This window comes from Fusarium odoratissimum, assembly GCF_000260195.1.
Source record: "Fusarium odoratissimum NRRL 54006 unplaced genomic scaffold supercont1.15, whole genome shotgun sequence".
In the NCBI taxonomy this organism is placed as follows: Eukaryota; Fungi; Ascomycota; class Sordariomycetes; order Hypocreales; family Nectriaceae; genus Fusarium; species Fusarium odoratissimum.
Window position 1 is genome coordinate 861726 of NW_022158701.1, and position 23788 is coordinate 885513.

Here is a 23788-nt window from a genome sequence, read left to right on the forward strand (position 1 = left end):
GAATAATCCGATTTATCCGTTAGTTGAAGCCACAAAGTTGGTTAAGTACTAATAGCGCCATAGCTCCCTCTGTAAAGGGATAAGTCTGTTCAATAACTCTTTATCTAATTGCTGTTTTAGTTAGCAGGATATTTATGTAATCCTGCCAGGAGTAGTGGTTCACCTATCACAAGCAATTCCAAAGGGTAGTCAGCCTACTATTAGCGCAGTAGGCTTCACTCTATAATCTAAGCACGGCTACGAAATACGCCAAGGCTTCTAAGCCTTTTATAAATCAGGAATAGCGCGATGGCATAACCTTAGCTAAGAGGCGACACATGCCATTATAAAAGTACTAAAAGAAATAAAACGTTCTCCATACTTTTCTTGCATGCGCCCGAAGATGCAGCCCGCCAACATACAGCTTAGACAGCGCCCGTCGTGGTTGGCCACGCTCGATTGGGCCAGTACTATCAGCGGCTTCCTTCTACTAGCTACTGGGATTCTTATGATAATAAATGGGCAGTGCTCCCTGGCTCATGGACTCAGCGCCTACGCGCCTTTGTGTGTCGGTTCCCAGTTATCTGTGCAGAGCTGGCTCGCCATCACCGGCATCCAATTCTCACTTCTCAGTACCATTCTACTGCCCCATGCCACGTCAATGACTCTATCCAAGTGTTTTACACGAGCAGTCGAAACCACAGGGATGCGGTTCGACCGCCTGCTTAACTCTCTCTCCACGGCCCCGCTCTCTGCTCAACTTCGGGGATCCAAGAAGGTTATCATACTGCGGTGCCTCGTCTTCATGCTCGCAGCGCTCGTGAGCATCCTCTACAAGTTCTCCTTCGTGAGGGTCGATGCACAGGGCATGCTCGCGATCCCAAACGGTCAGATCTACTACAACTATGGCTCTGACGGTTATCCCGATACCGACCCCAGCTACACAGAAATCGGCGAGTCTGACATTCCCCGAGAGCACAACTATGCTCTGGGGGATGGGGTCCCGACTAGCATCCTCTCCGCAAACCTCATTGACTTCCTGACCGTGAGCAATGGATCCGTGGTCGTCGTGAGCGACCCAGGCAAGACCTTCGAGCGTCCGACCGATCTCATCGTAGGGCCTAAAGTGAATGCCACACGGCTTACAAATATTCTCAACGGGACTGTGGAATCATGTAACCCCTTGCTGTACCTTCGGAGCTCGTTCTATGTCCTACGCTCATTAGACAATTTCTACGCTACCAAGTGGCCCCTCGTCAAGTCAAGACCATACAACAACGGGGTGCGGATCGACTTCACACCCTGGAACTCATCCAGTAATGCTTTTAATGGAGGCATCATGGACATCACTTCTCTAGCCAACGGATCTCTGCAGGCTTGGGTCGCACAGCACTCACTTCCTTCTCAGCCACAGGGCATCTACGACTATAGAGTTACGGTTAACATGCGATATTGCTACGGGTATATCAACTGGAAAAACTCGGCTGTTTTTGGTCATTTCGAGATCGAGGACCCAACCGATATCAAATGTCAGGCCTTTCCTTTCGACGTCGCCGCCTGGAACCATACCTTGTGGTCCTTCAATGCGAAGGCTTTCATCCAGGCAGCCTGCGCTGGAAAGACTACCATCGACGACTCTTTCTGGACATTTGCACTGCCCATAATCCCAATTATGAATGATCACTCATCCGTCCACAAGGGCTTTGCACCACCAGGGGATAGGAATCCGCGGTGCAGCAACATTGCCGAGGATTCATTTGCGGTCGCCAAGGGTATAATAAGAGCCTCGAGGACGGGGATGACGCGGCTGGGAATAGCTCTGCAGGGGGTGGCAATCATGACAGCAATCGTGGCGATGTGTTTGATTATCTGGCCAAGGCTGCCACTGCTTACAGAGTGGCCTGCGCAATGGCTTGCCTTGGTAGAGGGGCTGGATAAAACTGTAGTAAACGAAGCAGTTAAAAACGGTGCGACAGGAACCAGTGTTGAGTCCAAGATAGTCGTGCTTCTGTCCTCGTCGGCAGAGGAGGGAGGTGAGTTGCGTCTAATATGTATTAGGCCATAGTAAGAAGAAGCTACTATTAGTATTTTATATATAAAATTAATACATTAAATACCTTATCCTATAATTATGTTAATTAGTTATACTATTAAGCTAAGATCTTTAACTCTCAAGACTTAAAGCACTTAGAGGGTATAAGTGTTTTAACTCTAATTACTAAGGCATATTAAAAAGAATAGTACCGTAAAGACTACATCGTATATAGATAACTAAGATAAGAGAGTGTATAAGTTAGGGACCTAAGAATATCCTGCTTAGCAAATCTAAGAAACCCTTAACACCCTTTTATTTTTCTAATATATAAATATTTAACTTTAAGATTAAGAATATTTAATAAGGATTACCTATATATATATAGGTAGTAAATAGGAAATAAAATAAAAACTTAATAACTTACTAATATTTAAAACTAGGCTATTATGGCTTATAATTAAAAAAGCAACCTATTATATACTAAGTATAATTTTATACGAATTAGGTAAAGAAGACTTGTATTATAATTAGGTTAATAGGATCTTAGTATCTACTTATTTTATTAATTAATCCTCAATCCTTTCCCGTCTCTGCCGGAAAACCTTCCATGATTGTATAGAGCGTCGAAACTGCTCATTATAGCCATAAGTGATTGCATGTACCAGCCCAATGTATTGTGTAGAAGCCAGTAAGGCAACGAGCCATGGTGGTGATTTACCTTTGATTTCAATAAATCGGTTGATCACCCCAGGAGTCCAGAGAATAAGGTATCCTAGTGGATAGCCATTCAGCAACATCATTCTTCGTAGGTTCGGTGACGCTCTGTTCCAAGCCGGTTGTCTTATGGGTGAAGCCGAGGCGGCGGAAGAATCAGGCTCCGCGTTACTGTAACAATGAGCTTGATTGCTCATGGGTGCTGTGGATGATGAACTGGCTGCATCATTCACCGTTCCGAGTTCATAAGCAACGGTAAGTGTTTTTATGATGGGTGGCCAAGCTGGAGTTCTGACATGCTGACTGCGCAAGCCTGTGTCTGTCGTTAAATTTGTTCCGTCGGAAGTAGACCCTGAGACTCCGAAATGGCCAAACGCCCGTTTGAGCTGGACATACACCGTAGTATAAATGCCGATGACCAAGAAGAATATGCAGAGGCGCCATCCAAAGGACAAGCTCCAGCGTAGGATAGGATACTTCGCTTGAATCCAGCACCAGTTACCGCCCACCGGACCATATGCTTGTAGTCCTAGGGCGGTGAAGCCTTGCAAAACAGTGAGTGTCAACTGCAGTCCCATGTTGGAAAAATTACGTACTGGTAATGATCCCTGGTATCCATGCACAAAGGCATATGAACAGAACACTCCGCAATGATGAATCTTGTAGTAGATAGGCCTTTTGCACGGTGAGCAAAACCGTTATTGATATAAATAATATGTTAAAATCAATCGTCTGCACTGTGAGTTGGCCCACCCACGCGTTCGCGGTACATTGCCTTTTGGTTAGAACCTGATCAAGTGGGCCATACTTAAGTGCCAGACTGCCCGATATGGTATTATTTATCATATCTGCCAAGTCTTGAGCGGTTTGTTAGAAGCCCATAAATAGTCAATTTCTTGATGGCGCCCGTACCGCATAATAGGAGATTGATGATAAGGGCGTGGCGAACATGTCGACGTGGAGGGGATATCGCATGTAGGCTCAGCACTACGACGATGGCTATGGTTGACAACACAGATCCTACCAGGGTAGGCACTGTAATAGCCAGGTCGACGTGCGATGCTGACATCCTGGGTGCCAGGTAATGGATCAACCGCGGACGGGGCAGGCTTAAACCCACAAAGCTTATAAAGTATGTAGCATCCAAACGCGGAGATTTCGCATAAACTAGCGGAGATTTGAAAGTCTGCGACACTTGGGAGTTACAGGTTAACTTATTATAAGGCTGTGACTTGCGCTAGACCAGGGTCGTCTAGCTCTTTGAGGGTAGTCCTTATCCCCAGGGTTATATACGAGTCAGTAGCAGCATTACCGTTCCCTGACGCCCTGAAGATGCGCCCGCGGCTTGCGCTAGGGTGTGCCGATCGTCCCGCTCCGAGTACGTCACTCACATGAGAGCCAATTCAAACAGCCCATAATCCCTACCATTAGATGCTATCAGCAGCAATATAGCCCTACAAAAGATCATGCAGATCCGTCGCAACATATTCACAACTCTATCACAGTACCTCTGGCAGGAAGGCTGCCACAGGGAACCAACCTTCCAGTCGTTTGGCGGACTGCACAATCCAAGCAAGCCTGGGAGGGCAATTGAAGAATCGTCCAACCATACAAGATGAGCAAGTGCTACGTTGCCACAAAAATGTGATATCCTCTGTTGTTGCTAAGGATCTGGGACCCTTCCTACTTTCCAAGATGCGTCTCGAGTCGATCATTAGAGTTACCTCAGCCTCGAAATACCGATGTGTTTCTGAAACCCTTTTCGTCGCTGCTGGAGATAGTATTCCTTTGAAAATGTATTTCGATAAATTTATAGAGTACTTCTAGCCACCTTTATACTACAAATGGGACGCCAAGTAGGACTCAACCCGGTGAGTAGGCTATCGTGACAATCTCTGGAATGATGGATGTCTAGTTCCCAGTTCATAACTGACTAATCCAAGATAGTCATTCAACAGCTTATGTGACGGTACCCGTACAACTAATAGCTGTTCTGTCTGAATAGCATCCATACCTCAATCCAATAGCGGGTAATGTTTGTCTAGGAAAATTCCGCTCTGAGGCTCAAATCGCATGCCATTACGACGCTGAAACCTGCTTCGACAGCCCTGAAATGACCTCTCGCCCCTGTAGACACCAAAATGGTAGAAGCGGCATACTGCATCCTCTTTCCGGAGCCTTCGAGTGCCGAGCGACACCTCCCAGACTGGGGTTGCAGCTTATCAAGTGATAAAAACCCAGTCTTTACAAGCTAGACAAGCTACTGTACCTCGAGGAGCATTGACCCTCTAATCCTTGTAGATAGTAAGGGTTGAGGGTTTTGAAACGAGCTAACTGATAACTAGAGGGAATATACTTTAGGCTAGTGATTACAGGCAATTAAAACACGGTATTCTTTTGGACGAGATAAGCTTTTGGAACCGCCGCCACCCAAAAAATGCCACCAGCCTCTTGTTCCATTGGGTCGGCAGACTGGCTGTGAACCCTTTCATGAGCTGCGTTGCATCCGTGTCACGTAGCTCAGCCTTCTTTGGGGCAGAATGCCACTAGTAGCCTGCTTCCATCTTCTCGTATCATGTACGACTGACACCGCATTGAGTCAGCTGTTTTGTGTCAGATGGGACACCGCTTCATTATCTACTGGTCTGTGTGTTAGTAGATCTTCAGTTAGCGGGATCTGAGGAGGATTGTTAAAGTTTAACAAAATCACATTCGAGGGACATTTCGAGATTTATAATACTCTAATTAAGTTAAACTTAATACAGGGTAACTAGAATCTCTAAAAACACGGAGTTCTTTATCATCCCTTGAGATAACAGTGCGTTGCATTGGCTACCCAACCGTCCTAGAAGTTACTGCGGGCTCCAACAATCACAAATGTGTTGTCCGAAGCACGTGGCTCTCCAGGCTGCCAGCATCCGAAGCGCTTTGGTACTAGCAAATCTCTTTGCATCTTCCTTGTGCATTGCCATTGACGCAGCTGTATCTGGCACAAAAGTATTAGACAACATCGTTATTCCTAATGCCGACAATGTTCGTGGCTATCTGCATCTCCCAACTGAACTACCGGCGTATCCAGGTGTATACATACACTGGAAATCGTCTCATCCAGATGTAGTGTCGGATAGGCCTCGTGGTAGAATTGCTGCAGGTGTCGTCAAGCTGCCGCCCGTTCACTCTGATGCTGTCACGGCCCATTTGACGGCGTGCCTCGAAGACGGCGGTTATCGGCCGCTTTGTCGCCAATTTCCAGTCACGGTACAACCGTCCGTTGACTTTGCCCAGTTCTCCCGTTACGCAATGACAAATTTTGCAAGGTCGAATTCCAACATAGGCCAGCAAGTTTACTTCGCAACGAGCGTGGGTAACGATCCGACGGCCTGGGTGGCCACCAATGATGGTAAGGCTGCATGGCACCCGGGATCCCGTGGTTGTACGCACACCAGAGGGCGACAGATTCTTCCTCATTGCGACTGATCTCAACGTTGACGGTGTAGAGTATGGGTGGAAGGACTGGGACTGGGCTCAAAGTGGTGCGAGTCGCTACATCGAGGTCTGGGAATCTGACGATCTGCGGAACTGGTCCCAACAGCGCCATGTCCTTGTATCGCCAGAGGAAGCCGGAATGACATATGCCCCAGAGGCTATCTGGGATCCTGAAATCGGAGCCTTTGTTGTCTTCTGGACTTCGAGCATGTACCCAAAAGGGACGCATTACTCCAGTGACAAGAGTGATCCCAATGGACGTTATCCATTGACTGGAGGGCAAACATTTTATTCAACGACTTGGGATTTCGTCAATTCTAGCCCTGCAAAAGTGATGACAACGCGAACTGGGCACGGGACGCTGGATCCAGTCATTATCCCGGACGGGAAAGGATACTACCAACGCATAGTTTCCGACCGCAATTCCACAGGAGTAAATCTTACTTGGTATGGACTGCCATGTGATTCAGAAGATCTCTATCAAGAAAGAGCACGATCCGTCCTCGCACAGCCAGATGAATGGCAGCTCGTTGCAACACGCATCACGCATCGCACAATGAACACCACGTACGCCGAGGGTCCGCTTGTCTTCAAAGCAAACGCTGCGGATCTTCGGGGCAAAGGCTACTACATGTACGCAGACCAAAAGTGGGCTGGCTCGCCGTCAGGAGAATTCATGGAAAAGCAATACCAACCTTACTGGACCGCGGATGTTGGAAACCCAGACTGGCAGCCAATGAACTGGAAGCAGAAGCCCGACTACAATCTGTCACTTGGAGTCATTCGGCACGGCCACATCTGGTCTCTCACGGCCGCTGAGCATGCAGCCATTCGCGGGACAAACTTACGCTCTAGTAACATAATCCCCCCCCAAGAGGCGCGTCTACAGCATTGGCGAGTCTCTCGACCTTGAAGGCATGGTTGTTTCTGCACGATACTCGGACGGTATCACAGATGACGAATCATTCGAGGGTTATGGCGGCTATTCGATCTCTGGCTTTGACCCACGCAGAAAATGCAAGCAAGCAGTTAAGGTCTCGTACTCGGTGGTTGGTCTTACCAAAACAGCCTCGTTTACCGTGAAGGTGAAACATTAATAGTTAATACTATTAAATCAGGTTTCTTTCAGCTAGTGGATAATATTCCATCTCTCAACAAAGACTAAGTTTAGAGCCAGCCAACTAAAGGGCTGCTGCTTCTTACTCTCATTTGATAATAATATTTATTAGACTTAACCTAACTGCTAGGTCGGTAGTAATTTAGGCTATATATTATATCCTAAATGGAAGAGCACTTATATTATATATACCCTAAGTGTTACGATTCGTGCCCGTCACAGCGTTGTAAGGCCTCTATAAGGCAGTTGTAGCACACCAATAATTGCTTGCATAGCGATTATGGCCTGATCTTTTGCCCTGTGGCTTAGCAGCTTTTGCAACCATTACACTACGAACCTTTTACTAATTATATAATAGCTCACGTCTTATACCATATATTAAGATATAAGCCTTATAACATAGCTTATAAAGGGCTTATAATTTAGCTTATAACTTATATTAAGTCTAGCTTATGTAAATATAAGCTACTTAAGTATATATATATATTTATTTATTAGTTTAATTTTAAATCCTATTATAAGGAATGTATGCACTTCACTTGACGCAATATACGAACCTATTAGAAAGGTAATGCCGGGTAAAACACGGACTCCGAATGAAATGTAATGGTGTATGGCGAATTTCCGGTTGGCGCTGCTTTGCAAAACGTGGAAATATTATATTAATACAATCTCCGAGCGACCGTATGGCACTTCCTATTATAGCGTTGCTTTATAACCCTAGTCATGTGACCTTCCCCTTCTTTGGATCCGAACAACTTTAAATTACATCAACATCATTCAACCGATTATCGGCCTCAAGCTCAAGGTCAGAGCCGACTAAAGTAAGCATGAGATTCAGCAGGCTTCCTAGCCTCACCACTTGGCATTCGTCATGTGCCTGCAGCAATCGTTTCCTAAAAGCCCCATCACTACTGCGAGTCAAACTCTTTTCTCAAAAGCCCGATGATGTGCCGAAACAACTGTCTCGAACCCCCCGATCTAATGCCGCCACTTGCATTGCGAATCGGTCAGGATTTCATACCAAGTCTTCTCACAAGCCCGGTTTTCTCCTGCCCCAGACCAATCTTCTCTCTAAACTGCCGACATCTTGGATTCCTTACGCTGAGCTACTTCGATTACACAATCCAGTTGGAATATACTACCTTTTCTTTCCGTGTCTTTTTTCAACATTAATGGCTGCCTCTTCAACGACCCCTATAACCACGCCTGGTTCTGTCATTGGTACCTCTATTTTATTTCTCTCTGGGGCTGTGATTATGCGTGGAGCCGGCTGTGCTATCAATGATCTCTGGGACAGGAATCTAGATCCTCATGTGGCTAGGACCCGGTTGCGACCCTTAGCAAGAGGCGCAATTACTCCACTCCAGGCTTTAGTTTTCACAAGCTTTAATCTTCTTGCAGGTCTAGGAGTCCTTCTTCAGTTTCCCACATCATGTATACTATATGGAATTCCTAGCTTGTTATTGGTTGTGAGCTATCCCCTGGCTAAGAGAATCACATATTACCCTCAGTTCATCCTTGGTTTAACTTTTTCATGGGGTAGTTTGATGGGATTCCCTGCCCTTGGCGTTGATATCATATCAGATTCGACTATGTTTCTAGCTGCTGGATGCCTATACGTCGCTAACATCATGTGGACGGTTCTTTATGATATGGTTTACGCCCACATGGATATCAACGATGATGCGGGAGTTGGTATAAAAAGTATTGCCTTAAAACACAAGGCGAATACGAAATTTATTCTGGCAGGGCTAGCGGCCAGCATGGTGGGACTGTTAGCTGGGGCTGGAGTTGCTACCGGAGCTGGCATCACATTCTACGCCATTAGCTGTGGGGGAGCAACATTGACGCTTGGTGCTATGATCAAACGCGTCAGACTCAAGGATCCAGGGAACATATGGTGGTGGTTTTGCAACAACTGTTGGATGACCGGCGGTGTCATCAGTCTTGGGCTTGCTATTGATTATAGTTTGAACTATATTGAAGACCAAAGCGAAGGACGTCTTAATTGACAGAGCATAGTTAGTTCCACTGATCTTGGTTTCAAGGTTGGTGATAGCTCCAAGCACAATGTATTTCTACTATAATGCTGAAAGGGAGGGCTGCGTCAGATACCCAATACGTCATAAGATGTGTCACTCTAAGCACTTGAGAATAACTTTAAATATCATACCCTTGAAAGGTAAAAAGCTTGCTTAATAAATAAAGAATAAAAGAGATGAACGCGTAGAATGCTGCATCGTCAGTCGATTATATTCACGACATACTCAACAAGCCATTCCTCCTCTCTTTTCAGCTTGTAATAGATCTGGCTGATACAACATTCCCCGCGGCCGTGAGTCCACCACATAGAGTGCATCTCTCGCATCAAACCAGCAAAGCAAGCAAACAACGCCAGAGCGATCGGATCCTGCAGCTTGAGCAAAAGGCAAGAATCGCGTGGATCACAAATGGGAAAGATAATCCGATATGCGGTATGTCGACCTGCCATAGCTTCTGAACCTGTCCGTGGACGGAGAGTGTCAGCGCCGTAGAGGATGTGAAGTGATGCAGTAGACCCAGGTGCTGAAGCGTGTAGATGCCATTGACCGGCTGGAGACCTTGACCTGTCAGTACTAAGGTCTCTGCTGATCGAGAGGCCTCTGGCGCCTCATACAAGCATTCAGAGGTGCCACGGATCTGGCAGTTTCTACAAGCCGGCTTCGTCTCGTCGCACTGTGAGCCAATTGGTGAGTCGGTGAGCGTCCAATTAAAGGGTGGTAACGATCAAACCTTGATTCTCCTTCGCTTGCATATCAGGCAGCCTGTCCTGGTCTTGTTGTGTGCTCGCCGCATTCCTATAGTACCTAATAAGAGTTATCAACATCCTGGTCCAAAACAGCGAGCTAGGCTGAAGATTCAGATTGCGAATCAAGTACGTCGCTTAGATGACTAAGAGATCGGTACCACCTTTCTCCTCCTACGCTAACTGTAATGGTTTAAGCACAAGTCCAGCGTTCGGCTTTCTATGATGATAGTTTTGCAATTAACTTTGATGAATCAACCGTCCACTGAAATCCGACAGTGTCAGTAAGTGCAGCTATAGTAAGCCGTCTTTAAAAGGTCATGTGTGCAGAACTGAAGAATGAGAGAAGCAATTTTGCCTTGGATGTTCTAAGAAGGGTTTTGCATTTACAGGAGAGGATCGGACATTGCGAACTGGAATTGAAGAAGAGCTTTACGTAAGTAAGTTACATAAATATTTTCTTGAGGAACATCTGGCTTGGCATATTCAGATTGCAGCTCCTGGAAGACTGGTTACGCGCGTATATATCCACGGTAGCTGGTCAGACCAATGGGAGGGCAATACACTTGCCCTCGCCTATAAAATTAACTTTGCATTAAAAGTTTGAAACTGGTCTATGCTTCGTACTGATATACGAGGTCCACGCTAGTCTGGACCCATGTGTCAAATATCCGTTAGCCTCAATGTCTTATTGCGTAGATGGCATTGTAAGTCAATACATAAATAAAATGGAATCATGGATCCAGCATAGTTTAATTCCAAACAGCAACTTATTCTTCCATTCTTTCGTTCTAAATTCTGTGACTTCATAAACTCCCTAACAACATACATCTACGACCTACCTTCAATATGGTTTCTCCTAAAGTCCTCTTCCTGTCCACTCTATCTGGCATCGCTACGGCTACCTCTGCTGAGTCCGGCTGCCGCTGTGGCGATTCAGGTTATCTCGCCATTCCCCGCGTCAATTTATCGACTCCTGAGCGATTGAAGCCATGTGCTACCTACAGTTAGTTGTGCCCGCTTCCGCATATACAAGAGATAGATACTAATCCTTGACCCAGAACTTCTTGATGCCCGAGGATCTGGAGAGCCGCAGGGTGTATCCCTTATGTTCTAAAATACTATTCAGCGAATTTTGGCCAACAATACTGGCGCCGTCAGCCAAGCCGTCGTCTACCCAGCTGGATTCGACCAGAATGTTACCAGTGGTGTAAAGTTCGTTACCGACATCATCAAATATGGCCTTCAGGATTGTCTGAAGCAAAAGTACTTCCTCTTTGGCTATTCTCAGGGCGCAACTGTGGTTTAGAGAGCGCTAAGTGAACTTGGTGATGCAAGTATGGCCGCTGTTAGCAGCGTTGTGATGGTTGGTAACCCGTATCGCACGCCTGGTAGACTCTCCAACTACGACAGTCAAGGCCACCATGAAAACCGCACTGCATATGGGTTGTATGCAGTCCACTCTTTGCAGTCAAATGACAGCATCCTTACGTTCAACGATGGCCTTGACCGCAGTGGAAAGGTCGCTGATATCTGCTTGGAAGTTTATATTTCTCATCCAGATATAACCTGTCACTAACACTGGGCCTATAGAATGATATTGTCTGCTCCTTCGGCCCTAACTGCAAGTGTCAACTTGCTAGTGATCACTTATCGTACGATCTGATGAAGCCTGTGCAAGACCGGATTTTCGATCATGTTATCTCTCGACTCTAGGGTGGATCAGCTTGCTAATATCTAGGAATATTGGAGATTGCTGTAGTACATAGGCCTTAACCTGGTAACATAAATGCCTATAGAACTTTGGCTTAATATCTATAGAGTAGCAACTTATCTAACCTTTATGGGTCTATGATACATAACCAACGAGCAGACATTCACGAATCTTAGTTAAGAGTAAATTCAATAAAGGTCTAGTCCTCTCACTTATCCTCTTTCTTTTTATCATGTTGTATTATTCTAGCCACTTTCTTATGAGCTCTGAAACCTCGTTATATGCCTGCGCAACTGTGTCTGCCGGGTTCGGTGCTTTATCCCATCCATGCCGTGCATCAGGACTGACCCTCACATAAACCTCAATAGAATGGTCTTCAAGACATTTGGCAAATGCAATCCCCTCTGCGGTAAGCATATCGTGCTCACAGAGGCAGAAACAGACTGGAGGCAGTCGTTCTACCAAGTCCTCAGGCATAAGCGAAGGCGATAACCGGATATCACCTCGCTCAGAAATTGGTACCGGTTCCAGATAGGCAGCGTCGAATATATCAGTTAAACCTTTGGGCAAGAGTAAATCCTGTCTTGGGAGCCCTTCACGTTTCCGTGCTTTGGACACAGTCTGATCCAGCGAAGGATAGAATAGAGCAAGGCCCGCGATTTTGGGGGTAGGGAGTGGTACCTTGTAGCCCCATTCTTCAGCGTTGTTGAGGAGGACCCAAACAGCCAGACCCAGACCGTCACCTGCGGAAAATCCACTGATGACCAGGTGTTTTGGGTCGATGACAAGCATATCGGCTTACTCGCAAATCTGGACACTGGCATCGAAACAGTCTTCAACATGTGTCGGAAAGGAAAACTCAGGTGCAAGACGATAGTTCACGGTGAAGACAGTAGCACCCAAGTTGGTCAAGAGATGGCTCGCCTAGGTGGCATCGTCTGTTCCCCTTCTCACGGTCACTCCGCCGCCATGGAAATTGATAATGGCCGGACGCCTGTCTGTACAAGGGTCTTGGTGCAATGGTTCGTACACATCGACTCTAATTGCTCGTCGCTGCGTCTTGGCTCCCAACGTGGAATTGAGCCAGATGGCTCGGCTTGGGCGAGGAGCATTCCAGTTGGAGTAGGTAGCGAACGCATCAGCTATTACACGCAGAGTAGGAACTCGAAGCCACATAGCCCAGGGCGGCGGGCTTTCCATAGGATCGAATTCGCCTTCCTTGTTCACGTTTTCTGTATCTGAAACTTTGTTGATTTTTATAACTTTCTATTTTATTATTCAAAGGCGTCAGTGAGTAAGGGCAGATGGCTCATTTCATAGATTACATTACCCAAACTAGACCACAGCAAGGTTTATGCCGGTATCCGAGTAGTGTCGGCGATTCCCGGCACATAGCGGCCATTCAAATCCTGTTAATTCAGAGCTTCCAGTATCTCTTTGAGTGGCATAAGACTTTAACAGGTCACTCGCTCCATTTTGCTTACAAAGCATGCTAATACCTGCAAGATATATAAAGTTCTTAAATTTATGAAAAACCTTATATAAATATCTCCTAGCCCATTATAATTAACATAATAAGCTCTTTAAAGGTATAAAATAACTTAAATAATTATAACTTTAAGACCATCTTCTCTCCTTGAACAGGATAACACAACATGCAGGGACGACTTGCCTGAAAATACGCTAGCTAACATATGTATTGAAAGCTCACCCAATATACCTTGGCGACATGACTTAACTCTAACTAGGTCCAGGAGGCCGTTGAATGCATTAACTACCTTGCCAGTCTTAACCAAGTTTGTATGGCCGGTGTCTTTGGCGTCGTCTTCTGCAGGCGTGGAAATACCCAGATTGTTGGCTTGGCTAGAGGACTCCTCCCACACGAGACAGCCACCTCCTCTTGGTAAGTCTATACCCTAGTTAGGTTATATATAAAGTGTAGTATTTCTAATTGGCCTAATCGTAAGGACATCGCTCGAGGCGCAGGATTAATTATAGATAAATGCTTAAGAGGCGATGGGAAGGTAAGGGGTGCAAACCCTGCTTGGGGTAATGGTTATCTGCTAGTTGATATCCGATGTGCTTAGTAGCGCTAAAATATCAGCATAAGATACTGAGATTACTTAGTATAGTGCTTCCTAAAGATTTGGACTCTTTGTCTAGCCTTTTCAAAATCCTTTATATGTTAAAACTGTAACGTGGTGATAATTGTTACATTTATGCCCATAAGAGTGCTATAAGGCTTATATATAAAGCTGTAGGTATTATTATAATTGCTTACATAGTGATTATAGCTGATCTTTTACTTTATGGCTTAATGGGTTATGCAACCGTTTTAATAACCACGCCGATACTACGAAGCAGCTAACCTTGGTATTTTCTTATTATAAATGTTCTACACTTAAACCTGATATCCATTCTACTCCATACAGATGTCCATCAAGAGAGTACCATGTCCTCATCCCGCCTGATTCTAATTGTTTCTTAGCCTAGATAGTATCCTAAATTATAGACTTCTTAGCCCTAACTGACAGATTAATAATATCTTAGTGAGACTTATTATCTGCTATCCTCATATCATCAGCCTTCTCTAAGTTCACATTCTTAATAAAGAATATAATAATTAGCATCTATGCGAGAACGGCAGGTGCAGTGATGGCTAGAAACTACTAGGTTTCTTGATATAACTTGTCAATTGCTCCTCGGACAGGACTCCTCCCCTTAGGGAACTTTTTGGGCGAAAACAAACGATTAGAAGATGGCCGTCGCCTGCGGTTTGACTTCGTCGGGAAAGTCGTGCATTGACTTCTTGTGGAGGTACTCATTCCAGATGGAACCAGATATACTAGAATGTCCATTAGCATTAAGGCAGGTTCTAGAATATCTTCAAGGGGGGTACTAACCAAGCTCCAATCATACCTGCAAGGTTCATAGGAGCAAAGTACACCAGGGTAGCAACAGGCATATCCTCTTCAGGGATAAGCGCTTAAATAGCAATATAAGCGCCTCTGCCCTGAAAGGTAATACCAATACCAATTAGGACCTTCGCTATAACAAAGCTAGCTTAATTGCTACTACTAGCGCCCTATCTTGAATAATAAAGTAGATTAAGAGACCTTAGCTAAGAATAGTAATAGGGACTCTAAAGAACATAGAAGGTTAAATGCGCTTTATGTATTTTATAAATAGGCTAATAAAGATGGCAGCTACCTGCAATGGTATATAGAGGGAATTACTATATATTATCAATATACTTAGGTTCAATATGGCGAGGAATAATATCAAATATATACTAGACATGTGTGGCATGGCCTAGGATAAACCTACCAGCAGCCTAAAGGTAGATAGGGAAGAATGGCATAAAAAGGGCATAGTGTATTAAGTGTAATATAACCAGGCCGCAAGCTGCGATAATAGTGTATTTAAGTATTATACAAAAAGGAACAAACAGAGACTTAGCGACCTTAGTATCTAATATAAAGAAAACGCTAAGAAGGATAATACTAAGGATAAGCATAGTAATATTACCACCATCGCTCTATCTGTCGTTTCTTCTAGTACTAGTTAAAGATAATAGGATAAGAAGAAGAAGGAGGCCTGCAACAAGGAGAAAGGCATCCACTATATCGAGGTTAATATAGATAAGACGGAATGAACGATGGTATAGGGAATAGACTTATAAATAGTATCCTATGCCACCTCGCGATAATATCCTGCCTTACAGGCCTGACACTAAAGAATATAGAGAGTGCCTATTAAAGGGATAGTACTGATAGGAAGAATAATAACCTATATCTAATAACCCCATTGCCAGGTTGAATGCTCTAACATTTCTTCGGCAACTAAAGTGCCTAAGTAGAGAGTCGGGATGGTGGCAATAGCCTTAGGCAGGTTGGACCACAGACTGAGAGAGTTCCGGCCTGTCGCACGTATCATTAGTCACATTACTAACAATCATAGCTATCAATGACATACAATGAACATCCATTGCTTTGTGAACTGGAGATCATGATATCGTTGAGGGTTAGGGAGAGTACCGCTATGGTATGACCTTCGGCGCGGTCAAGGACCTAAGGCAAGGCAAGGCATTAGCATCGGTATATCGCACATATATACAGTAAACTTACACTGAAGAACTTGGCGAGAATGGGGAAAGCCACCATGCTCATGATGGCACCAACGACATTGGCAGTAGATAGGGCGGAGTATCTCTGAAAGTTAGAAGTAGCGAAGGGAATGTAGGTGCCGCTGGAGAACTTGTTGAAGTTGAAGTTGAGAAGAAAGGTTGCTGCGAACAGTCTGTTGCACACCAGTTAGCTTTACGTCTAGACTTCGCATAATCAGCATTTAGGTTTCAACCAGAGAAAGCGATAATAACAGCCTTTCTCAACCACGTCTTGCGCAGGATCTCAGCATCATTTGGCGTATGTTGCTGCTCAGCTTCGCCAAGGCTTTGAGTTCTGGGTTTGTTTTTATTGCTCCGATTTTGTTGGGAATTAGCTCTTAGCTGAAATTGCTAAATGAGGGCTTTTGTACGTATTCCTGCCTCCTAATCCTAGTCGTTGTCCAATACAAATCTCAGGACCGAGCAAGTAACCTGGCCTGTCGGCATCAGTTTTGGAATCTATATCCTACTTCCCCAGCTTCCGAACTAAGACGGCGATACTATAATCCTAAGCTAGAGGAATTATGGTCTAGTATTTAACAGCTCGACTCGCTGAGTATCACTGCGCATCGCTATGGACATCTTTATCAGCGCTCTTGGCTCTCTCTTCGTCATAGACAAGATCTGCAGAGTTAAAACCCCTGGAACTTGGAGTCACAAAATCAAGACTAAGAACCGGCGATTACATGTCAGCGGGGAAACCAAACCCCAAAAAAGGAACTAAAGAAGTGGCGCCCCATCTTTCGCCACTCCCCGATCGGCAACTGTCAGGGTTTGCAGCCGAATCATCGGCCCGGCCCTCTTTTGTATGTAATGCAAAAACCGGTCTGATCTCTTAGATAGCCGATAGCACACACATGCCCTCCAAGAATAGAGAATATGGGAAGTATGTATCAATATTCACCGCGGATTCGAATAGCAACTAAAGGCATTCTGGGCAGCGGAGGGCTATGTTATGCAAATGATCGTCAACACGAAGGAGTCACTCTGACGAGTCAGGCTGCTGTTGGGGCTCGAAAAGCTACAACTCAGTGTTACACCGTGTCATCTGCATCGGTAACACTGTAACATGAGACACAACATTTTGGTCCAGCGATTTGCCAATGCGATCGGCTTTGGTATTGCCTAACGTATCCAATAATGAACAAGAAAAATAGATATAAGCGCATCAATACCATTCGCTCTCGAAAGTCCCAAGAATTTTGCATCGATAATTTGTCAATTTTGTATCACAACCCTACAATCAAAGACTCTCAACATGTCAGCTACAGCTACTACTACTACCACCCTGCCGCTTAGCAAGACCGCTCCCAAGGTTCGAGAGCTCCGTTCTGCTTTTGGAACAGAGGTTCATGGACTAGACTTTTCCACTGGAGTGACTCAAGCTCACGCTGAATTGATCAAAGAACTGGTGACCAAGGTGCGCACTTGATCTACTTGTGTCCATCATGATAACGTTATTTTTACTAACAAACACGTCAATGCCAGTACGGTGTCATTGTCCTGCGCAGGACCAATCTAAATGATGCGCGTCACGTCCAGCTGGGACGGGCCCTAGGAGAGCTGGACGACGTGAAACCCTACAATAAAGCCGGCCGCAAGAACCGCCTCGAATACGATGAGCTTTTTGATGTTGGCAATATTGAGGCAGATGGTTCCATCGTTGACCCCTTGAGCGCCCGTGCCCAGGCAAACAAAGGCAATAGTTACTTTCACGTTGATTCAAGTTTCAACCCACGACGTGCTGGCTATTCACTACTTTTGGCTCACGAGCTCCCACCAGCCAACACTGGTGGCAGCACCCAATTCTGCGACACAAGGGCCGCATGGGATGGTCTTGATGCAGAGACTAAAAAAGAGCTGACCGAGAATAACTATATCGCCGCCCACTCTATCCTACACTCAAAGAAGCTAGCTGCGCCCGAACACTTCGCTAATATCGAGCCGGCCGATTACCCTATGGGCCGTCACCATCTAGTCCAAAAGCATGAGAGATCAGGTCGTATGAACCTCTATCTTGCTATGCATATTCACCATATCGAAGGCTTAGAACCTACTGAGTCTCAGTCGCTCTTCGACAAACTCTTCCAGCATGCGACTCAAGAGAAATACCTCATGACCATTGACTGGCATGACGTCGGCGATCTGGTTATTTGGGACAACACGTGTACCATGCACAGGGCGATGGGAGGTGAATTTGCTTTCAAGCACAAGAGGGATATGCGACGTGCCACTGTTCATGACGACAGCAGCCAAGCTTGGGGCCTCAACGAACACACAGATGTTCGTCAGGGTCTCCCTTGATTGATTGGATGACGTATAGACAAAACAACGTGATAAGTAATTAGAAGGTTTTTTTGTTATTTTCTGCACGCACTAGGTCCTAAACAGAATAGGTAGCCGTAGTTCCTTAAGGTAGTAGCCGATACTATGTATACCCCGGCAAATTAAGACCGGCCGACACTTACTCGGGTAGGGTCTGGCTCCACGTGTGGAAAGGGTTAGGCTAGGGGGGTCGGTCTCCAGACCCTACCCGAGTAGTCATCAGAACCGATTAAAAAAAACAAGTGCCCAGTCGGTGGCCGGTGCCTGTGGTCCTGACTCTCGACCACTTTTCTTGATAGAATAGACTATGACTCCTACAATCGGCCAACGATCCTATCAGGCATGCTTGACCTGCCGTCGACGTAAAACAAAGTGCTATCTGTAAGAGACTCTCATCCCCACCAAGAAGGATTCCTTCTCTCGTCATGGCATCGTGACTAAATTCGACATTGTGCCGTTGTCAACAGCGACGGTGTCGGCGAACCTGGCAAACCCCCTTGTGTTTATTGCCATGAGACCGGAACTCAGTGTGTTCTTGCCGAGTCTAACCGAGGCCGCGGCGTGCGCTCTCGTCGGCAAACTCGACAGACTGCGAGCTCGTTACGAGGCTCTACGACATTTCAGCAGGCAGCATCCGAAAGCCATTCGACATCTTATCCAAGCTACAACGGTGACGAGTCGGCGGTGATCTCTAACAGCACAGACGAAAATGATGATGCCGATTACACTCAAGAAAACACTGAGAATGGCATGCGTATGGAGCTGCGAAATCCATCCGATGCTCTTCAAATTCTTGCTCACTCGAACGAGCTTGAATCGTCTCCGTCTGGAAGTGTTGTCGCAGATACAGACACGGTAAACATCAACTCGCCCACTCATACCTCGACCCAGCCACCTCCGTTTAAAAAAGGCCCGGGCTCCACCCCCGCACGACGACAGGGTTCACCGTCAGATAGCCGCAGCAAACCCTCGTTTACTGTTCTGGATAACTACGAGTTGATCCAGAGGGGCATATTGCATCCTGCTCTCCTCCCCGAACTGCTTCACATGTAAGTCGTTGCTGATAAGAGTTGGTCCAGCTACGTCAACCAACACGGGCAATTTCTAGATTCTCTCAGAATTATCACCATTACTGTCCCATTGTCCCTAGCTATCTGCTTGGGACATCACTATGCATGGAGAGGATCCAAAAAGCCGATCAATTCTTGCTCACAGCCCTCCTCACCATTGCTTCGAGAGACTCGCCCAAGCATTACCTCACCCATCGCTACTGCTGGGATTATGCTCAGCAGCTTCTTCTCGAGATAGCCCTGGCAAATCCCTGGACTCATACCCCGCAGACTATCGCAGGGTTACTGCTCCTGTCTGAATGGTTGCCGCACATCCAATCTCACACAAGACCAAACGGGCCCAAGAACCTCGTTGGCGAAGACCAAACTGCATGGTCTCTCGTTGGACTGGCAATTCGACTGGGGTACCTCATCCGGCTGGATCAGGCAGCCTTCCGGGGGGGTAACAATCATTCCGAATCGAACGAACGAAAGCGGCTGATCTGGATCTGTAAGTCATCCGGTATCCTGCTCATGAAAACAACATTTTTTTTGACCATCTTCTGTCGTTGCAGTCATCTATCTCGCAGATCGTCAGATCTCAGTGCGCCTTGGGCAGTCGTTCTGGTCTCGTGGGCCATCATTGTCATCCAGCTTTACAGCCCGGGACTTTCCGAGTCTGAGACAGCTACACGGCATGGAGGGAGGAGACCTTGCTTCTGTGCTGCACTCTACGCTGGAACTGACCCAGATTCTGTACAACGCTCATGGGATCCTCTACTCGTCCGCGAGCAGGACTCTATCTCTGATTCGCGACGGCGACTACGCTCGCTACATGGACGATTTCTCAAAGGCTACAACAACTTGGCACACAGCATGGAGCGATATAGAAGCACCCCCTAAGATCAAAAGCACCCTTGCCTTGATGTACGAGTACGTTTGTTTGTACGTCAACGCCTTTTCGTTCCAAGCAGTCTTGTCGAGATTCGAGACTTTGTGCTCCGAGTCCCAAGGTACGACCCAGAAGCGCCATTGCAACGTGTTCTCGACAGGCATCATGGCGTCACCTGATGGCCCATACATTTACGCTGCTATTGGAGCGGCGAGAAATCTACTACAACGCATGATCTCTCTTGAGCCTCGGCAGATCTTGTGCCATCTGCCGTCGCGCTACTACTCGTGAGTTTCTTGTTTGTTTGTTTGTCTGTTCGTTACCATCTCAACTCACTCACGGGGGCATCCCTTTAGGTACGGACTCTATGCAGCCGTGTTCTTGTACAAAGTACTCAAGGCGGGGGCAGTCCAGTCAGACACGCAAAAGCTCGAGACGATGCGGCTGGCCCATCGGTTCATCTCGGTCATGGACGAGGCCGCCTCAGTCGACTTGCATATATGCCGTACATACAGCGGGATGCTGAGACGACTCTGGAATGAATACGAGACATCGAGTGTCTCGACGCAAGGCAGCCAAACCTCTTCTGCTTCTAGAGTCAATGTGGCTCAATCTAGAAGAATAGCCGAGATGTCTGGTCCACAAGCTGCATCGTCGACAAGAGTAAATACTGCTCAGGTCTCGAGCTCTGAAGATGACAATATGCTCGGGAACTGGGATGGAATGGGGGAGGGTGGGAACATGATGGGAGGAGTCGACTCGCACTCAAGAGGATTTGACACCAACTCAACTCAGTTGTCAGTTGAACGCTATCTCCTGGGGTCCTTCTGGCCCGGTATTGCAGAGTTTAGTAAGCCGCCACCGAGCACATTGACGGTGGGGTCACTCAACTGCGACACACCCGAAGATTGGATGGAGGGAATGCATGACTTTGGCTATGTGCCAGAGACTGGGTTTGGCCCTCTTTAGTTGCATATGTACTGCTGCCAAAATAGTTGCCAAATTGCATGTCCTCGGAGATGCCTTGCTTCGCTGAACATCGGGTGGATTAGGAAAGCTGGGGTAGACCTCGTTTACAAGCATCGTTTGCGAGGAAGTTGATCCGGGGCTGAGACTCTAAATCAAGCAAATAGACACTAAAGAGAAGCTACCTGGACCTAGGGAAGTGGAGGTGATGGCCCTGACCGAAATGTCTCTCTTGTCGGCAACTTAACTTAGCGGTCGGGCCGAGCATCGCGTTCTATGAAGCGCGCTAGCTGACTCGTTTTCTATCCAGTCAGCAACAAGTCATATGGTAATGATAAACGAGTTCTAGTAAACACTGGGAAGGTATAAAGTTCATTCTTTAGCCCATTCAAAAACTCCCTTCTCTATCCTCTCTCTACATATCAGGTACCATACCCCAGCACGTCCTACTCATTTGTTGTCTTTCAAAACGTGTACCCCCCGGCCAAGTAAGATGGCTATTGGTCCCAAACTCATGCGCGCCATCGTGCGTAACGATGCGATGCGGGAAGACCCTCCCGAGATCTATGGCTGGCGCGTCTTCGCCTTGGTCTTTTCTGCATGCTTTGGCGGCATGCTTTTTGGCTGGGAGACTGGTGCCATCGGCGGCGTACTTGCAATGAACCCCCTGCAGGAGAAATTCGGCTATGGTCAAAAGTCGGCCTCGGAGAAGGCCACGCTCGATCAGAATATCGTCTCAACATTGCAGGGAGGAGCCTTTCTGGCCTGCTTTCTCACCAGCTGGCTGGGAGAAAGGTTTGGCCGTCGGCGGTGTCTTATCGGTACCGGAACGGTCACAGTTGTCGGCGTTGTCTTCCAGGCTTGTTCTGCCATCAACGGCACCCTTGCTGTAATGTACGTTGGACGTTTCGTCTCTGGACTCGGTGTTGGAGCAGCTTCGTCTCTCGTTCCACTGTACGTCTCAGAGTGTGCTCCTCGTGCTATTCGTGGTGGCCTCATTGGTAGGTCAACATCCCCCACCACTTGTCCTCAGACTTTGATTGATACCAACCATACTATGTAGCCTGCTACCAACTCCTCCTTGTCACCGGTATCATGCTGGCTTTCTGGGTCAATTACGCATGCCTTCTACACCTCACTGCCCCAGCCATTTACATCTTGCCTCTATCATTCCAGGGTCTTCCAGCTATGTAGGTTGAGGGTTTCCAGCGCCAGTCGTTATCAACTAACGTGACCAAAGTATTCTCATCGCAGGAATGTGTTTTTGCCCCGAAAGGTATCACACATCTTGACTCTTTAATTCACTTGAAGCTGGCGCTGACCATGATTCTAGCCCCCGCTGGTGTGCTCGTAAGGACGACTGGGAGAGCACCAAACAGATCCTAATCAACCTTCGCGGGTGAGTCTCTGCCACCCTCCGATTCGCCATCGCCTATGCCTAACGGACACCGTATCTAGTCTCCCAGTCGATCATGAGTATGTCCAGGAAGAGATTCGCGAGATTGCGGAGCAGCTTGAACATGAGCGGCAGCTCGTGGGCGGCTCCTCTACCAAAGACCTCCTCAGAGAGCTCGTCACGATCCCAGGTAATCGCAAGCGTACCTTCATTATCTTCATGCTCATGGTCTGGCAACAAATGACTGGTGTAAATGCCGTGGTAAGTTGTATCTTGCAGTGATGCATTGTGTTGGCAAATGTGCAGCTCACTGACCGATTGACAATAGAACTACTATGCCCCCCAGATCTTCAAGAACCTTGGTATGACCGGCACCGAAGCCTTTTTGTTTGCTACCGGCATCTATGGAATTCTCAAGGTGACTGGTGTTGCCATCTTCCTCATCTTCATGGCCGACTCTCTTGGCCGCCGTGCTAGTCTGCTCTGGACCAGTGCCGCCATGGCCTTCACCATGTTCATTGTTGGTATCTACGGGAGGATCGAGCCCCCTATTGCGGGAAAGCCTATTTCACCTTTCGGTTACGTTGCCATCGTGTGCATCTACCTTTGGGCTGCTTTCTACCATTCGGTTGGGGTCCATGCCCGTGGATCCTCATGTCCGAAATTCCTTCAGCGAGACTCCGAACCTTGAATGTGTCAATCGGTGCCGCCACCCAGTGGTTGTTTAACTTCGTCATTGCAAGAAGTATGTCGCATCATCCGTTCAGTTCGCACATGCAAGCTAATCTCGGGTCGCAGCTGTCTTGACAATGCAGCAAACAATGGGTACCGCCGGTTATGTAAGTCTCACTTTTTACAACTCCCTTGTCTTGAACCTACCTAACCTATATGCAGGGGATGTTTTTTATGTTTGGCTGCTTCTGTCTCTCTATGGGCCTGTTCGCCTGGTTTTTTATTCCTGAGACAAAGGGACTTAGTCTTGAGAAGATGGATGAGCTATTTGGCTCCACTCCCTTAACGCCAGGAAAGAGTGATGCGGAAATGGCTTCTGGAACTGCGGATCGACCCAGTAGTATCTACGAGGTAAATTCGGGCAAGTCTTGATGGTCATCCTATGGTGTATACGAATTTGCGCTTACTTGTATCGCACGCCTCGTCAATG

The 23788-nt window shown here is 46.8% G+C and overlaps 12 protein-coding genes across 12 annotated transcripts; 9 read left to right on the forward strand and 3 right to left on the reverse strand.

Moving 5' to 3' along the window:
* Positions 1-640: 640 nt before the first annotated feature.
* On the forward strand, positions 641-1917 carry FOIG_09527 (uncharacterized protein; the record flags this gene model as incomplete). Its single annotated transcript, XM_031209808.1, has 2 exons — positions 641-1751; positions 1805-1917. 2 exons carry the CDS (start codon positions 641-643, stop codon positions 1915-1917), a joined length of 1224 nt encoding a protein of 407 aa, XP_031060895.1.
* A 663-nt stretch (positions 1918-2580) lies between these two features.
* On the reverse strand, positions 2581-3306 carry FOIG_09528 (uncharacterized protein; the record flags this gene model as incomplete). The annotated part of the gene is made up of 2 exons (XM_031209809.1): positions 2581-2899; positions 3125-3306. 2 exons carry the CDS (start codon positions 3304-3306, stop codon positions 2581-2583), a joined length of 501 nt encoding a protein of 166 aa, XP_031060896.1.
* A 2299-nt stretch (positions 3307-5605) lies between these two features.
* Positions 5606-7127, forward strand: FOIG_09529 (uncharacterized protein; the record flags this gene model as incomplete). The annotated part of the gene is made up of 2 exons (XM_031209810.1): positions 5606-6128; positions 6175-7127. The coding sequence occupies 2 exons, from the start codon at positions 5606-5608 to the stop codon at positions 7125-7127; spliced, it is 1476 nt and encodes a 491-aa protein (XP_031060897.1).
* Positions 7128-8965: 1838 nt separating this feature from the next.
* FOIG_09530 (4-hydroxybenzoate hexaprenyltransferase) lies at positions 8966-9346 on the forward strand (the record flags this gene model as incomplete). The annotated part of the gene is made up of 1 exon (XM_031209811.1): positions 8966-9346. The coding sequence occupies one exon, from the start codon at positions 8966-8968 to the stop codon at positions 9344-9346; it is 381 nt and encodes a 126-aa protein (XP_031060898.1).
* Positions 9347-11189: 1843 nt separating this feature from the next.
* Positions 11190-11428, forward strand: FOIG_09531 (uncharacterized protein; the record flags this gene model as incomplete). The annotated part of the gene is made up of 2 exons (XM_031209812.1): positions 11190-11216; positions 11249-11428. 2 exons carry the CDS (start codon positions 11190-11192, stop codon positions 11426-11428), a joined length of 207 nt encoding a protein of 68 aa, XP_031060899.1.
* Positions 11429-11458: 30 nt separating this feature from the next.
* On the forward strand, positions 11459-11835 carry FOIG_09532 (uncharacterized protein; the record flags this gene model as incomplete). Its single annotated transcript, XM_031209813.1, has 2 exons — positions 11459-11662; positions 11713-11835. The coding sequence occupies 2 exons, from the start codon at positions 11459-11461 to the stop codon at positions 11833-11835; spliced, it is 327 nt and encodes a 108-aa protein (XP_031060900.1).
* Positions 11836-12073: 238 nt separating this feature from the next.
* Positions 12074-13033, reverse strand: FOIG_09533 (uncharacterized protein; the record flags this gene model as incomplete). The annotated part of the gene is made up of 2 exons (XM_031209814.1): positions 12074-12590; positions 12864-13033. The coding sequence occupies 2 exons, from the start codon at positions 13031-13033 to the stop codon at positions 12074-12076; spliced, it is 687 nt and encodes a 228-aa protein (XP_031060901.1).
* Positions 13034-14584: 1551 nt separating this feature from the next.
* On the reverse strand, positions 14585-14798 carry FOIG_09534 (uncharacterized protein; the record flags this gene model as incomplete). Its single annotated transcript, XM_031209815.1, has 2 exons — positions 14585-14678; positions 14737-14798. The coding sequence occupies 2 exons, from the start codon at positions 14796-14798 to the stop codon at positions 14585-14587; spliced, it is 156 nt and encodes a 51-aa protein (XP_031060902.1).
* A 2458-nt stretch (positions 14799-17256) lies between these two features.
* Positions 17257-18302, forward strand: FOIG_09535 (alpha-ketoglutarate-dependent 2,4-dichlorophenoxyacetate dioxygenase; the record flags this gene model as incomplete). Its single annotated transcript, XM_031209816.1, has 2 exons — positions 17257-17418; positions 17487-18302. 2 exons carry the CDS (start codon positions 17257-17259, stop codon positions 18300-18302), a joined length of 978 nt encoding a protein of 325 aa, XP_031060903.1.
* A 328-nt stretch (positions 18303-18630) lies between these two features.
* On the forward strand, positions 18631-21233 carry FOIG_09536 (uncharacterized protein; the record flags this gene model as incomplete). The annotated part of the gene is made up of 5 exons (XM_031209817.1): positions 18631-18704; positions 18791-19372; positions 19432-19883; positions 19948-20551; positions 20621-21233. 5 exons carry the CDS (start codon positions 18631-18633, stop codon positions 21231-21233), a joined length of 2325 nt encoding a protein of 774 aa, XP_031060904.1.
* Positions 21234-21723: 490 nt separating this feature from the next.
* On the forward strand, positions 21724-23317 carry FOIG_09537 (uncharacterized protein; the record flags this gene model as incomplete). Its single annotated transcript, XM_031209818.1, has 6 exons — positions 21724-22231; positions 22294-22420; positions 22471-22506; positions 22564-22629; positions 22689-22887; positions 22955-23317. 6 exons carry the CDS (start codon positions 21724-21726, stop codon positions 23315-23317), a joined length of 1299 nt encoding a protein of 432 aa, XP_031060905.1.
* Positions 23318-23447: 130 nt separating this feature from the next.
* FOIG_09538 (uncharacterized protein) lies at positions 23448-23730 on the forward strand (the record flags this gene model as incomplete). The annotated part of the gene is made up of 2 exons (XM_031209819.1): positions 23448-23465; positions 23521-23730. The coding sequence occupies 2 exons, from the start codon at positions 23448-23450 to the stop codon at positions 23728-23730; spliced, it is 228 nt and encodes a 75-aa protein (XP_031060906.1).
* Between the last annotated feature and the right edge of the window lie 58 nt (positions 23731-23788).